The sequence below is a fragment of the Felis catus genome, chromosome D2 (assembly GCF_018350175.1).
Source record: "Felis catus isolate Fca126 chromosome D2, F.catus_Fca126_mat1.0, whole genome shotgun sequence".
Taxonomy (NCBI): Eukaryota; Metazoa; Chordata; class Mammalia; order Carnivora; family Felidae; genus Felis; species Felis catus.
In genome coordinates this window covers 42126704-42142119 of record NC_058378.1, presented here as the reverse complement: position 1 = coordinate 42142119, position 15416 = coordinate 42126704, and the positions used below count along the sequence as shown (strand labels likewise).

Below are 15416 nucleotides of genomic sequence, written 5' to 3'. Positions count from 1 at the left end.
CATAGTTTGTGAGTTCAAGCCCCGCATTGGACTCTCTCCTGTCAGCCCAGAACCTGGAACTTGCTTTGGATTCTGTGTCTCCTGCTTTCTCTGCCCCTCCCCTGCTTGCACTCCGTCTTTCTGTTTCTCTTTCTTGCTCTCAAAAATAAATAAACATTAAAAACAATTAAAAAAGATTCTCTATTTCCCTTTGCCCCATCCCCAGCTTGCATGCACTCTATCTTTCTCTGTCTCCTCTCTAAAAGAAAAAAAAAACATATTAAATGAATAAAAGAACTGGTGGAATAGTTGAAATAGGTATGTGGTGGTGAAGGTACCTGATGATACAAGAAATTGACTCTTTGAGGTGCCTGAGTGGCTCAGTTGGTTAAGAATTTGACTCTTGATTTCAGCTTAGCTCATGATCTCATGGTTTGTGAGATCAAGCCCCACCTTGGGCTCAGCACTAATAGTGCAGAGTCTGCTTGGGATTCTCTCTCACCCTCTCTCTCTGCCCGTTCTCCACTTGTGCTCTCTCTCTCTCAAAGTAAATGAACTTTTTAAAGAAAATGGACTCTTCAAAAATTAATACTAAATGTGGGGGTTCCTGAAGAAGAGTGTGAAAATCAGATTTCTGTATAACTTGAGACATCAGATCTAGTTATAGAGTACCTGAACTCTATATCAAGAGAATGTCAGAAGATCTCAGTTTAGGTGGGAGTTTTTTAAAAAATAGGTGTAAGGGTGCCTGGGTGGCTTAATCGGTTAAGCAGCTGACTCTTGATTTTGGCTCAGGTCATGATCTCATGGTTTCTGAGTTCAAGCCCCACATCAGGCTCTGCATGGAGAGCAAGAGCCTGTTGGGATTCTCTCTCCCTCTCTCTCTGCCCCTCCCCTGCTCACGTACTGTCTCTCTCTCTCTCTCTCTCTCTCTCTCTCTCTCTCTCTCAAAATAAATGAATAAACTTTTAAAAATAAATTTAAAAAATAAAAATGGATGTAATACTGTGTAGTATTGCTAATTGATTTTTGTAGATATTCCAGTTTTAAATTCGGGAGCTTTGTGCTCTTGGATCACAAAGTTCTTATCAATGCTATCTGCCTAATGAAAGTAAGGGAAACTCTATTTGCCTAATGATGGTTCTAGAGAATAGAAGTGAGGTTATATTTGACCTAGACCTTTAAGAATTTGTAGGCAATTTGGTGTGAAATAAGTGAGCTTATTTGTAAGTGAGCTTATTTATAAGCTCATATATAAGTGAAATGAGAGAGTGCTCCAATCAAGGGAAAAAACAGGTGGGTAAAGCCACAGTGGTATGAGTGAGTGGCTTCAAAGATATCATACAGTCTGATTTTATTTGAGTTTAGTTTATGAAGGAGAGGAAGACAGTGGTGGAAAAATACAAAAAGATATGTTGAGACCAACTTGTAAAGAGCTTTGAATTTCATGAAGCCCTACTTTTCCGGCAATAAATGTTTCATCAAAACAAACAAAAAGACCAAATTGTTATTTTGGACAAATCTCTGTGGCAAAAAGAGTTTGCTGCTTGTCACCTTTTACTTCTCCAGGTTCACAAACCATTCCGTAATCCTACTCTCTATTTTTCAGGACTATGACCTGCATAGATTGCATCAAGGTGCTTCCTTGACCTCTAGCTTCCAGTAAGGCTCCATCAATGGGAGGCACCAGTAAGAGACCTGAGGGGTAGAAGAGGGGAGACTGGGCTATTCTTTGTCTTCCAGCTCTCTCCCTAGTGGGTCACCATTGGTGAATTGCATCCTTGTATCGAAGGTTACACAGCTCCCACTGTGTGGCTTTCTTTAGGTTCGGGTGATCGGTTCTTCCTTTTCCTTCTCTCCCGTATATTTATTTATTCTCTATTTACGTTAGCATGGACTCAAGCATTTTAGTTTTTTTCTATGGTTTATAATCTGCTACTATCACATATTTTCAAGTAAATTGTCAGTCTTGACTATAGAGGGCACTTCAAGTTGGCTCTAATGTCCTCTTGACATGTCCCTTCTTTCCTTGACCAATTCTTTCATTTGAGGTTCAACACAATATTCTAGGCTCCTCTCATACTTTTACTGCCCCAGCACTAGAATCAGTCATTTCTTCCTAGAGCTCTGGTTCCTCTTCGTGGCTTAAGGTATGTTCATTTCGGTTGTGATGCTGCTTCCGGGACCTCTCAGCAAACAGACCAAGGGAAGGTCTACCAATTTATCTTGGTAGCTGCATATCTCATCTAACACTGAAGGATTCCTTCTAATATTCTCCTTTCCATATGTTCAATTCCCTTCCTGAAGCATCAGACATCTCGTTGTCATTATTCTTAGAATATATTTATTTGTTTGTCCAATCTCAGAATATATGCAAATTAGTTTCAGAACTGCTAACTCCTATTACTGAGAAAAGGAAACTCCCTCAGGTTTAGGAAATGATAGTAGGTCTTTGCTGTCACTAGCCCTGGGATATCACACCATTTTTTACTGGTTTTCCCTAAAACTCTGTGACACCTTTTGCTAACCGTCTTTTTATTAGATACTCTTCAAGTATCCAGTTTGACTTTGCCATCTGCGTTCTACTGGGACAATAACAGATAGAATGTGCTAGAGAGTGGTTGCTTACAAAGGGGATTAGAATATGTAGCAAGAATCAATCTTCTCTGGCTTTTCTCTGTCTGCAAGTAATGAGCACTTTGTGTCAGCACCAATGGATTGATCCAGTCCTTAAATTAATCAGTAACCCAACTAGAGTGAGCCAGACAAGAAGAACCTTATATTACGAAGATGTATGTTGACAGAGATCTAAGGAAAGGCGTCCACCATTCATACTTTCCAATAAAATAAATACATAACTTGTTAGACCAGCTGATAATTCCCACTATGATTAATAACATTCTGTTATTGTTCCTTCTCCATCTGTATCTGATCTGGGAACTACCTGAAAATTCCTCCAATAGCTACTTCTCCATTGGCAAGACACAAGAAGGAACAGAGATCATTTCTTCAAAAAGCCATGTCATGATGTGGCATAAAGAAATTTGGGGCTGGAAAACCTAAAATTTCTCTAGTAACAACTTGAATGTGTCTTAATTGTCTTGAATGTTTACAGACATTTCTGGACAGAAGAGAATCAGAGCTCAGATCCTAAGACTGAGAAAAAACAGCTAGTTGAGTAATCAAAGTTTTTATTAACTATGTGATAGGATTTTTCATATATTACATTTTGCATTATGTAAAAATCATACCATAATCATGGTACTGGGAAGCATGGAATTCCTGGACACTACAGCTAAGAATTTCAAAAAGTACAAACATTCTTAAGGGAAATGTGGCTATTTATACTACATTTGTGTAAATTGCTTATACTATTTGGTTCAGAAACAGATTCTTCTCATTAATTCTAAAGAAGTGATAAGAAATGACCAAAGGGATTTGTGTTAAATCATTTTTATTACAACATTACTTTTAATAATTAAATCTTGAAAACTTGTGAAAATCTTGATTACTATCAACATGGATAGATTTACTAAATCTACTTCGGTGAAGATTTTATAGTGATACTTGGTTTCAATAAATAATGACAAACAGTTGCAACATATTAAAGGAAAAGGGTAGGACATGAAATGGTAACTTCCAACTATTAACTCAGATTAAGAATATTAAGAATTATAGACACAATTCATTAGAGTTTGAAAAGTATTGTTATAAATATAAATGAAAACAAATTGGTCAGTTTGGGAAGACATTCGTGAACCAAATTATAATTCTGAAAAAACAAGTAATTGATGGGAAAAAATAAAAATTGTCTACTTTTTTGTATTAAAAAATATACCAGTGGATAACCAAGTAGAAGTTTAGGGGAAGTTTTTATTCATACAAGCATTCCAAGTAATACAGGAAGAAAAACAATAGAACTGGATTATTGCTATTTTTGTCACCCTTAATTCATGGATGTAAGCATTATTTCTCAGTGGCTGGTAACATCACAAAAATAGACATAACTAGATGTTGTATATGCTTTGATGGAGGAGTATAGTACTATCTGTGAATATGAAATATTTTTCCTTCTCGAAACATCAAAATTGAGTCAGGGCAAACCTCTAGACCTGTTAGCTTAGAGGAAGCACAGATGAAGAGGAACATATCCAATAACACCTTCATGATACAATCACTTGACAATCTCTATAATAAAATTTTTTTAAAAAGTTGCAAGAGAATGAAAAGTTTGGAGAGGAGCACCTGTAGATTCAAAGAGATAGGAGAACTCTATTAACCAATTGAGTAATGCTATTTTTGTTATTTAGATTCTTATTCAAATTACTACAGAAATTAGGACATGAGTCAATAGGACAAATTAACTGGATATTTGATGAAATAAAGGGATTATTTTAATTTTAGTTGAGTAGTGGCTGGAGAATATGTTAAAAGAGTTCTTATCTTTTACTAAGATAAAAACAAAATGTCATGATATCTGGAATTTGTTTCAAAATCATTTCATAGAAAAATAAATAGAGGTATAAAAGAAACAAAACTGGCCAGGACTTAATTATTATAAAACTAGGTGATGGGTGCATGGATGTTTATTAGACCAGAAGATCTAATTTTGCATGTAATTGAAATTTTCTTTAAGATATGAAAATAAGTAAAGAAATGCACAATGCAAATGTAGTGTGGCGTACTAATTCAGTAGAGGTAGTAAAAGAAGGAAAAATGCCTTATGATTTTCTGAAAATGAACAAAAATTTTTTTGTTACCTGCATGTTTAAAAAATTGTCTTCCCTTTTTGCCTGTCTCTGGACTTTCCAGCAGCTAAAATTGCAGTTGCATTTGCTTTCTTGCCATTCCTCTCTCAGAAGTCAAGGCAAACCAAGAAACTCAGAAAAATTAGCACCGTGTTTGTCATGATCAATTTCAATATCAAGAAGTCTGCTACCTTGTACCAGATTTTCTAACTGGGTAGTGTTGATATACAGAGAGGCCATCAATGTTATGATATTAGAATTTTAACCAACATATTGAACTTTCATACAGTTTTTCTTTTCTAAGAAGTTTTCAACTGATTCTCTTGAATTTCTAAGATACATATCAGTAGCATTTGTGGTAATGAACATTTTCCCCTTTTCAATATTTATATTTTTCATTTTTTACATTTATATGCTTGAAATGGTGATCAATGTGAAATATTAGTGAAGACAATAGTCATTCTTGTTTGTTCTTCTGAACTTGTTTTTAGAATGAGAGTCTACATAATTTATTATTTTAAAAAGTAGTTAATAGTATAAAAATAATACTTAATATATTAATTTTCATAATCACTTTAGGACATATACTTAAGAAAAGAATGATAACTTTCATGAAATTATTTTTTCTGAAAAATATTATAAATTGCCTCAAGCACACTATAAAATATATGTACACCATAAAAATCATTATCAGTAGCAAAATAAAAACAAAGACCCAAGTAACAACCAACCAATTAAGAAATAGAATATATTCTTTAAAACCCCCTCAAATGTCTTTTCATTACCTATATGGTGCATTTTCTGTTTTGCATTGTTTTCTGATTATAGATTTTTTTATGCTCATTAAAAGTAATTTTTAGGGACACCTGGGTGGCTTGGTTAAGCGTCTGACTCTTGATTTCAGCTCAGGTTATGATAATCACACTTTGTGAGTTTGAGCCCCGTGTCAGGCCCTTTGCTGACAATGTGGAACCTGCTTGGGATTCTGTCTCTCTCTCTCTCTGCCCCTTCCCTGCCTCTCAAAATAAGTAAACTTTAAAAAATTTTTTTAAATACTTAAAAGTGTAAAGAATATAATGAACAACGTGTAATTTACCATTTAGCAATCAGTACCCTTAACTTTAGTGTGCTTCCAATGTTTAACATATGTGCATATGTTTATGTGTTTACAAGATATAATCATACTATTTTAACTTGGAATTTTAAAAGTTTATTATTGTTTTGCTATTATAAGTATCATTTTTAAATGTTGAATCTGTATCTCTGATTATTTCCTTATGAAAGTTTGTGATGGTGAGAATAGTGCATTGATGGGTACAAACTTCTTACATATAACAACAATATATTTTGCCATTCATTGTATGCTAATTTCTTACATACAATAGCACTCATGCACTTTTTAAGTGTTTATAAGTCATGTAGTCATGTAGTTAACGATTTTTAAAATAATCATTTGACACATTCATATGAATTCCTTGGGGCTTTAGACAAATTATTCTATTTTTCTTCCTTTTCTTTTGAGTTTATTGTCATCTGTGTTTTTACTCAACATTTTTAATTCTCAGTTAATAAGTGTTACCATTTTCTTCTTAAAGATCAGGCAGTGCAAACCAAACTGCAAAATCGAACTCTGCATGTGTAATGGTGCATTCTTGATGCTCTGTTGGTGGTGATGCTGGGTTTTTTAGGTCAGACTTTACAAAGTCAAGTGAAATTTTACAGGAGAAATCAAGCCAGGTGCACTGTACTTCCACAGTATTTGCACCAAACATCATACTTGTCTATGTTACAATTCCATCCCACCACTATTTTCTTAAGTCTGACATGTTGAGAATCACAGAACAAAGTTAGAATGACATATTTATTAAATGTCTGGCTGCTCTAGCTAATGGGGCTTAGAGTCTCCTGCTTTTCTGGTTTCAGCTGCCAGTTCCCAAGCGAGTGATACTGCTGATAAAGCGTGGCTTTGACAGGGAAGAAGGTAAGGGGGCAATATGATTTGGGGAAATATAGAGGTTTAATGCAGAGACTTTTCAGAACTGAAAAAGAAATGCCTTCAGGGCCTCTCTTAAGCCCCACTTAAGTTGATTCCAGGATATCATCACCACTTTCCTCATCAATATGACCATAAGAGGTCAAGAAAAACCAGCCCAAACAGCAACGCAGAACAAACTTTCAAAGAGTGGAAAATAAGCTTTAGCTCTCAGTTTGGGTAGGGGTATGGGTAAATTTATTGAGAGGTTCTTTTGACCTCAAATTTTAATTATTGTACTATTTCTTTTTTCTTGCCTGCCTTCTAGGCACTCTTTGGTTGAGAAATGCAGAGTACATTGAATCCTTGACAGGGGAAAAGAGGCTTAGGAAAACTTAATTTAACCTTCTTAGCTCAGCCCATATCTGGAGATTCTCTATGCACAGATCTTACTTCCATATCAACATGTGCTTGGCCCATTAGACCTCAGCAAGATACACCAACCTGGGTCAGTCAGTCTTCACATACACCTGAACTCAAATCTCCAGTGTTTGGTTGAGTTTTGGTTCAATTTTCCGTGCCTTTTCCATGACTGCATTGCATAAGCTTTATTCCTTTTCTGTTGTCTCTGGTTTCCCCCACAAAGTCAACTCTAAATTCACCTTTTAAACAATTATTTTCAACAGTTGTTTGGTTTAGCTTAACATGAACGTTAATGTTTCTATGCTTAAGTAATTAACAAGAAGAATTGCGAGCACAGCTCTTTGTGGCTCCCGTGTTGCCCTGGAAGTTATTTTCTCCCTTGGTGCACATGCAGCCACACACCCTGTTTGGTCTGTGCAGGAGAATGTATACCACCCCACAATTTGTGGAGCTCAGACACCTCATGGGCAAGGACCCCAAGGCTTCTCTTTTTGGTCAAGGTTAGCCTGCCATTTTTCCTCAATGCTTTTGTCTCTTCCCACCTCCCCACCATACATAATTTCATGTAAGAATTCAGATTTAGTAAAACAAAAGGCAGGAATGGATTTTGCTTTCAATCACTTTGTTTTGCATTGCATTACAAGCCTTCTGTGAGTATATCTTGGAAATGGACATAAAAGGGAAAATGCGAAGAACCCTAAGAAGTACTTGTAAAAATGAGTAATCAAACCTCTTCCCTTTCTTGGCACATGATTTAATCCCATTTGTGTGTACCTTTACCTCAGTCATTTGGTTAATTTTACATAAGGATTTTGAAAAGGCCTCCACAACAGGACTCAGAAATAACTAGGGCTTCTCTTGATGACTTGACTTCAAGAACAATATACTCAACATATGCAGAGTATCTTTTATTTTTAAAGATATGTTAGTGACACACTGGGATTTTTATATTCAACATACAGCAGTTGGACAGAAGTCGAATTGGACATGGCTGCACATATCTGAGTGTGTTTTGTAAAACCTCTTCCCTAGGAACTCTCAACTGAGCTGCTGACATTTCAGCAACCTTTTTAAACACAGAGTTGCAATTTTAAAAGTATTTAAGTCCTGGGGCGCCTGGGTGGCTCAGTCGGTTGAGCGACTGACTTCGGCTCAGGTCTTACTCTCACGGTTTGTGAGTTCGAGCCCCACGTCGGGCTCTGTGCTGACAGCTCAGAGCCTGAAACCTGCTTCTGATTCTGTGTCTCCCTCTCTTTCTGCCCCTCCCCCACTCATGCTCTGTCTCTCTCTGTCTCAGAAATAAATAAACATTAAAAAAAAATAAAAGTATTTAAGTCCTAGGGGCCCCTGGATGGCTCAGCCCGTTGAGCAGTTGAGCTTCCAACTCTTGATTTTGGATCAGGTCACAATCTCACAGTTCGTGAGTTAGAGCCCCGCATCAGGCTCTGTGCTGACAGCATGGAGCCTGCTTGGGATTCTTTCTCTCCCTCTCTCTCTCTCTGCTCTGCCCCTGCTTGCTCTCTGTCTCAAAATAAATAAATAAACATTAAAAAAAATATTTACATCCTAAATCTAATACTCTTTGCAAAATTCTATTTTTTCATTGATTTGCCTAATAAATATCCACAATACAGTACAAAGGACTGTAGTAGTAAGTGCAAAGTACAAAGGCAAGTACAAAGCGGTAAATAAAACAACAGAGCCTGAGTTTTCTAGTCCTTCTCGAGGATCATTTTGGTTTCTTTTGGAGAACGAAAGAATGTAGTTATATTTGGAGCCAGTGAGATGTAATGGAAGGTACCAGAAGACCTAGCTTCATGTGATCAACTATAGTTTATATACTTTATTGGATATTAATTACATGTAGGCATTATTTAAAATATGAAATTTCTGTATAAATACAAATTACTTATTCCTAAATCCTAAGGTATTTGGAAACCAGTTCCAGTCTCCATATAATCCAGTCTCCACTCTTACTCCTAATACTATGTGAATTTCAGTTTTTAATCTGTATCTACCTATAGTTTAGCTCTGATCAAGTATATAAAATAAGTATGCATTATCTACATTTTTTAAACGAACAAGGTGTAAAACTTGAACAACCACACATAACCAATGCTATGGATGTTACCTTAAAATAATGTATAGAGTTCCCTCCAAAAGGAGCGTGGACTACATGGAATATTGTTCCCCCTCCCTGATCTCCACTAGACAAGTAGTAAGGTAATAGCAACAAACTTTTCGTTGATGGTTTATTATAGGCTGAGTGCTTAGAAACTGCTTTCTTGCATTATCTTGTTTTTTTTAAAGCCTGCATATGACACAAGTATCAAAATGTTCTTGTCTGAAATAGTGCTATTGGGGAATATGTTGGGATAGACCCAAGGCTCATGCATTTTCCCGTCTGTGCAAAACAACAGAGATTGGGGGAAATGGTAGAAAACATCCTGAACAAATAATGTTAGTAAACAATGCCAAATTTAGAAGGGTATGATGGAAAGGCAAGCATGCCTGGAATATAGCAGAGACGGAAGACTTTGCATTGAACAGCTTAATTTCTCTATATACTGATAAAAATGCATAATAACAAGAAAGAAATTGCTTCTAGAACTCTGTGTATTAATTCATCAATTTAGCAGATACTTATTAAGGCTTCTGCACCTTACATCTGCTTTAGGTTCTCTTGTGTATCTTTTGGATACAGAATTGAATGAAGAAAAAATATTATACGGAAGACATTTTAATACAAGATTGGAATTAAATGATAATAATATTAGAACACTATGTAAATTTCAAATGTATAATATGAGGACATTTTCTCAGGAAAAAAATAGAACACTTGGCAGGGTAACAGCCATGAAAAAAATTCTCTTTAATAAACACGGTGTACTTAATTCCCCATGATTTAACGGAGCTGTGTCATCAGTGTCCCTGGTGGCACAATATTCTATAATTTCTGAATATTTTTGTAACTTACTGTGATAAAGCTAAAATAAAAATATGTGCCGCTCCAAGCACACGTTAACTGATTTTTAAAAATTACTCCTGGTTCCTCCCATTGTTCTAAAATAGGACTTATATATTACATAAAACTTTAAAAGCTGATACATCCAGGTTGAACAAAGAATCATCGCCAAGAAAAAAGGAAACCTTTTTTACTTTCACAGAAAACAAATGTTAAGATTCTATACAGATGTATCCTTTACATTGGATATTGTATTAGAGCCCTTCTTGCAGGAAATGAAATAGTTTTAGCACTACTAGCATTAGCCTTCCTAGATTGGTGTCTTAAAGTTTTAAAATGCATAACCTGAGGGACGCCTGTGTGGCTCAATCCGTTAAGCATCCAACTTCTCACAGTCTGTGAGTTCCATCCCCATGTTGGGTTCTGTGCTGACAGCTCAGAGCCTGGATCCTCTTTCAGATTCTGTGTCTCCCTCTCTCTGCCCCTCCTCCACTCACTCACTCTGTCTCTGTCTCTGTATCTCTCTGTCTCTTTCTCTCTCTCTCAAAAATGAGTGAACATTAAAAAAAAATTTTTAATGCATAACCCGAAAATGAGGTCAATTTTGCATTATAAGAACACATCAAGATCTATGTAAAAAGAGTGTCCATTTGGTGTATTTTTTGAGAAAGCACTTTCATATTAACAAATAGCATGTGTATGAATTTTAGATTTTATAGGAGGAAATGGATAATGAACTTAGTTTGTAGTACTGATCAATAAAACTTTAACATTTTAATTCCAGTATAGTTAACATAAAGTGTTATATTAGTTTCCCATGTGCAATATAGTGATTCAGCAATTCTCTACATTACTCAGTGCTCATCATGGTAAGTGTACTCTTTAATCCCCATCACCTGTTTCACCCAACATAGAAATTTAATAATTTTAAATAACATTATTCTTTAAGAACATAATTTAGCAATCTGAGAGGACATTTTAATAATATTAAAATCACCCAGAAATTAATATGTAAATTTTAAACCACAATGAATTACAGATAATAATCATGTATCCACAGCAAAAATTGACAAATGTAGAATATTGCAGATGGGTGCACCTGAGTGACTCAGTTGGTTGAGTGTCTGACTCTTGATTTCTGCTCGAGTGATGGTCTCGTGATTTGTGAGATTGAGCCCCGTGTCAGGCTCTGCACTGGTAGCAGAAAGCCTGCTTAGGATTCTCTCTTTCCCTCTCTTTGCCCCTCACCCACTCATGTGCACACATGTTCTCTCTGTCTCTCTCTCTAAATAAACATTTTTTAAAGGTTTTTTTTTTTTTTTTTTTTTTTTTTTTTTTACTTTAAGAGAGAGCACAAGCAGGGGAGGGGAAGAGAGAGAGGGAGACACAGAATCTGAAGAAGGCTCCAGGCTCCAAGCTGTCAACACAGAGCCTGACGCGGGGCTTGAACTTGCAAACTGTGAGATCTTGACCTGAACCGAAAGTTACATGCTTAACCGACTAAGCCACCCAGGTGCCCCTCAGAATAAACAAACATTAAAAAAAATAAAATATTGCTGATAAATGTAAATCCTCTTTGTTATTCTCTTTAGTCCCCCCTTCCTTTTCTTCCTCAAAATAAAATTATTGTGTACTTGTTTTGCATAATTTCGGTCCATGTTTTAAAGCCATTACTGTACACTTTTTATCCACAAAAACTTGTCTGTATGTTTTAATTCATGTAATTTTTATAACTTCCCTTTTTCATTTAATCGTATGTTTTTGAGATAAATTCAAGTTAATGCAACACTTGTATTTCAATTACAGTAAAACCTTGGTTTGCGAGCATAATTCGTTCCAGAAACATGCTTGTAATCCAAAGCTCTTGTATATCCAAGCGAGTCTCCCCATAAGAAACAGTGGAAACCCAGATAATTCATTCCACAACCCAGAAATATTCATGTAAAAATGATTACAATACTGAAATACTGCAATATAATACAAAAGAATAAAATACAAAATATAAAGAAAAACAAATTAACCTGTACTTACCTTTGAAAACCTTCATGGCTCCCTCACTTGTGAGGCAGACAAGAGAGAGGAGGGTTATTGTGTAGGATGACGCTCACTATCCCTCATGGAATCATTGCCATCTATTGGCTCAATGGAATCTTTTTCTTTTCATGCACCTTTAACAAGGAACCTATCCAATGATGCTTGCTTTTGCCTCCTTTTGAGGATTTTGCAGAAATGTGACATTGCATTGTCCTTAAACAGATTCATCTCTCACACTGCTATAGCCTTATTCAGGTGGTGCTTTTCTACAAAATTTTGCACTGTTTCCCACATTTTACACATCTCCCTATTCTCGTTTGAACTGAGGGATTCCTCTGCCTTTTTCTCCTCCTCTGCAGATGAGATGCAGACATAGACTTCCTATGAAATCTTGCAGTTTTGGCCACTTGCATACCTTGTCCGTACTTCCTAATGACTTCCTTCTTAACTTCCACCATAATAATTTCCTTTTTCTTACTGCCTTTCTTTTCAACCTTTTTCTGCATGGGGCCATTGTATGCGCTCACACTGATATTGACTACAGTACCATATTGAACTCTTGTCATATATTCTTTTTAATATAACTAACAATAAGGCAACAGAGGAAAGGGTCTATATCTGCAGGCAGCGTGACCTGGAATGAAGCAAAGCCTTCCTAAACTTACTCTTGTACGGCAAAGCAAAGGACTGTCCACAGGTGCTTTGAGGTGCCAAAAAATACACTAGTGCGGTGTGGACACCTTCCAGAGTTCTGAAAAATCACTGGTTTCTGCCAAACACTGCAACCTGAGCATCCTAGCATGGGAGATGATCACCCACAATCCCTCAGAGAGAGAGAGAGAGAGAAAGGGAGAGAGAGGGAGGGAGGGGAGCCATTGGCTCAGTTGTGATCATGTGACTTACAGCATCATGTACTACTTGTATTGCAACACGTTGCTCATTTATCAAGTTAAAGTGTATTAGAAATGTTTGCTTGTGATGCAGCACAATTGCATAACAAGTTACAATCAAGGCTTTAGTGTATTTAAATTGTTAGGTTTATTCACTTTATGAATATAGCACATTTATCTGTTCCTGCATTGATGTTCCTTTTGCCAGTTAGGTTTGCAATGTGTTTTGCAAGAAATATTTCATCAGGTTGAGGAATTACTCTTCTATTCCTATTTTTCTGAGAGTAGTTTGCAATCATAAGCGTCCCTTAAATTTATACACACACACACACACACACACACACACATATATGTACACACACACATCCAGTTTTGGGCTTTTTAAATTATGTTACTTTATTATTGTAACAAAGAAAACCAGAAGTTAGCTCAAATACAAGCACCATTAATGGTCATTTTCAGTCTCATATACCAAACATTATTAATAAGTACTATCTTTATGTAACACATTTCCCAAAATATATCTTAATTAAAAATAAATAGCATTTTGAGATATAATTTACATACCATAAAGTTCACTCATTTAAAGTGATTTTAAATGCTTTTTAATATATTTACAGAGTAGTGTATAACCATCACTATAGTAATTTTAGATCATTTTTATCACTCCCCAAGTCATTTTGTATCCAATAACAAACATTTTAATTTGTTTAAATTAAACAAGTCCTTCCTCTTCCACCCACACAATTCCCACCCAGCCCTAAGCAACCACTAATATACTTTGTTTCTATAAATCTGTCCATTCTGGACATTTCACATAAACAGTATCATGTAACATGTAATTGTGATTGTCTTTTTTGCCTATCACGTTTTATGTTTTTGAGATTCATTCCTGTTGGGGCATGTCTCGGTACTTCATTATCTGCCCATTATTATGACATGCCACATGTTGTGCATTTATTCATCCACTCATGAACATTTGGGTTGTTTCTCCCTTTTTTCTGTTGTCATTAAGGTTGCTGTGAACATTTGTGTATAGGTTTTTGCATGGACATATATCTTCAATGCTTTTGAGTAGGGAGTTAGTGGAATTGGAGGGTCATATGGTAACTCTATGTTTAACATTTTGAGGAATGGTCAAACTGTTTTCCAAAAGGCTGCACCAGTTTACATTCCTACCAACAATGTATGAGTGTTCCAATTTCTCCCCATCCTTATCAAAACTTATCGTTGTCTGTCTTTTTTTATTAGGGGCCATCTTCGTATTTGTGCAGGAGTATCTCATTTTGTTTTTCTCTAATGACTGATGGTATTGAGTATCTTCATGTGCTCATTTGTCATTTTAAAATCTTCTTTGCAGAAATGTCTATTCAAATCCTTTGACGATTTTTAATTGAATGATTTTTATTATTGATTTTTAAAAAATAAATATATCCTAGATGTAATTATTTTATTAGGTATATGATTTGCAAATAGTTTTCCCATTCTGTGGGTTGTTTTTTCACTTTCTTGATGGTATTCTTTAAAGCACAAACATTTTCGGGACCTGAGTGGGCTCAGTCTGGTAAGGGTCTGACTTTTGATTTGGGCTCAGGTCATGATCTCACAGTGCCTGGGATTGAGCCTCATGTTGGGCTCTGTGCCGACAGCATGGAGCCTGTTTGGGATTCTCTTTCTCTCCCTATGCCCTTCTCCTCCTCTTGTGCGTGTGCGTGCTCTCTCTCTCTCTCTCTCTCTCTCTCTCTCTCAAAATAAACATTTAAAAACATAAAGCACATTTTTAAATTTTAATTAAGTCCAACTTAACAATCTTAGAACTTTTGCTCCTGGTGTTATAATGAAGATATCCTTATCTAATGAATAAAATCATGATTTACTCCTTCGTATTCTTCTAAAAGTTTTATAGCTTTACTATTACATTTAAGTTTATGATACAGTTTGAGTTAATTTTTGTGTGTAGCATGAGACAAGGGATAAAACTGATTCTTTTTATGTGAACATGAATTTGTCCCATAAAATTGTTTTTTTCTTGTATCTTAACATCCTATTCTCTTTCTGTGGTTATCATAATTTATTTTCTTAAATTTTAGTAAGGTGAATTACATCAATTTTTCTGGTATTGTACCATCCTTATAATTCTGTTATGAATTTAACTTGGTCATAATACTTTATTTTAAATACACTACTGAATCTCATTTGTTAATATTTTATTTAGATTTGTTTCAACTTTGTTAATAAGTAAAGTTATTCTGTTATAATGAAAATATCCATTTCTATTATAGTCCTTAGCCTCTTCTGACGTCAAATATACCAGCTTATGAAATGAGATGGACAGTTTCCTTATTTTTCTACTCTTAGATCATTTTTACTTACGAAGATTCAATAAAATGTTATTTGAACATAAT

At 35.5% G+C, this 15416-nt stretch overlaps 1 protein-coding gene across 2 annotated transcripts in view; it reads left to right on the top strand.

Moving 5' to 3' along the window:
• LOC123381008 overlaps window positions 1–15416 on the top strand; it is a 789636-nt gene that overhangs the window by 546662 nt on the left and 227558 nt on the right. For both annotated transcript variants that reach the window (XM_045041010.1, XM_045041011.1), the window contains exon 3: window positions 6651–6708. In XM_045041010.1, the coding sequence (XP_044896945.1) occupies window positions 6651–6708 (58 nt within the window). The remainder of the gene's footprint in view (window positions 1–6650; window positions 6709–15416) is intronic.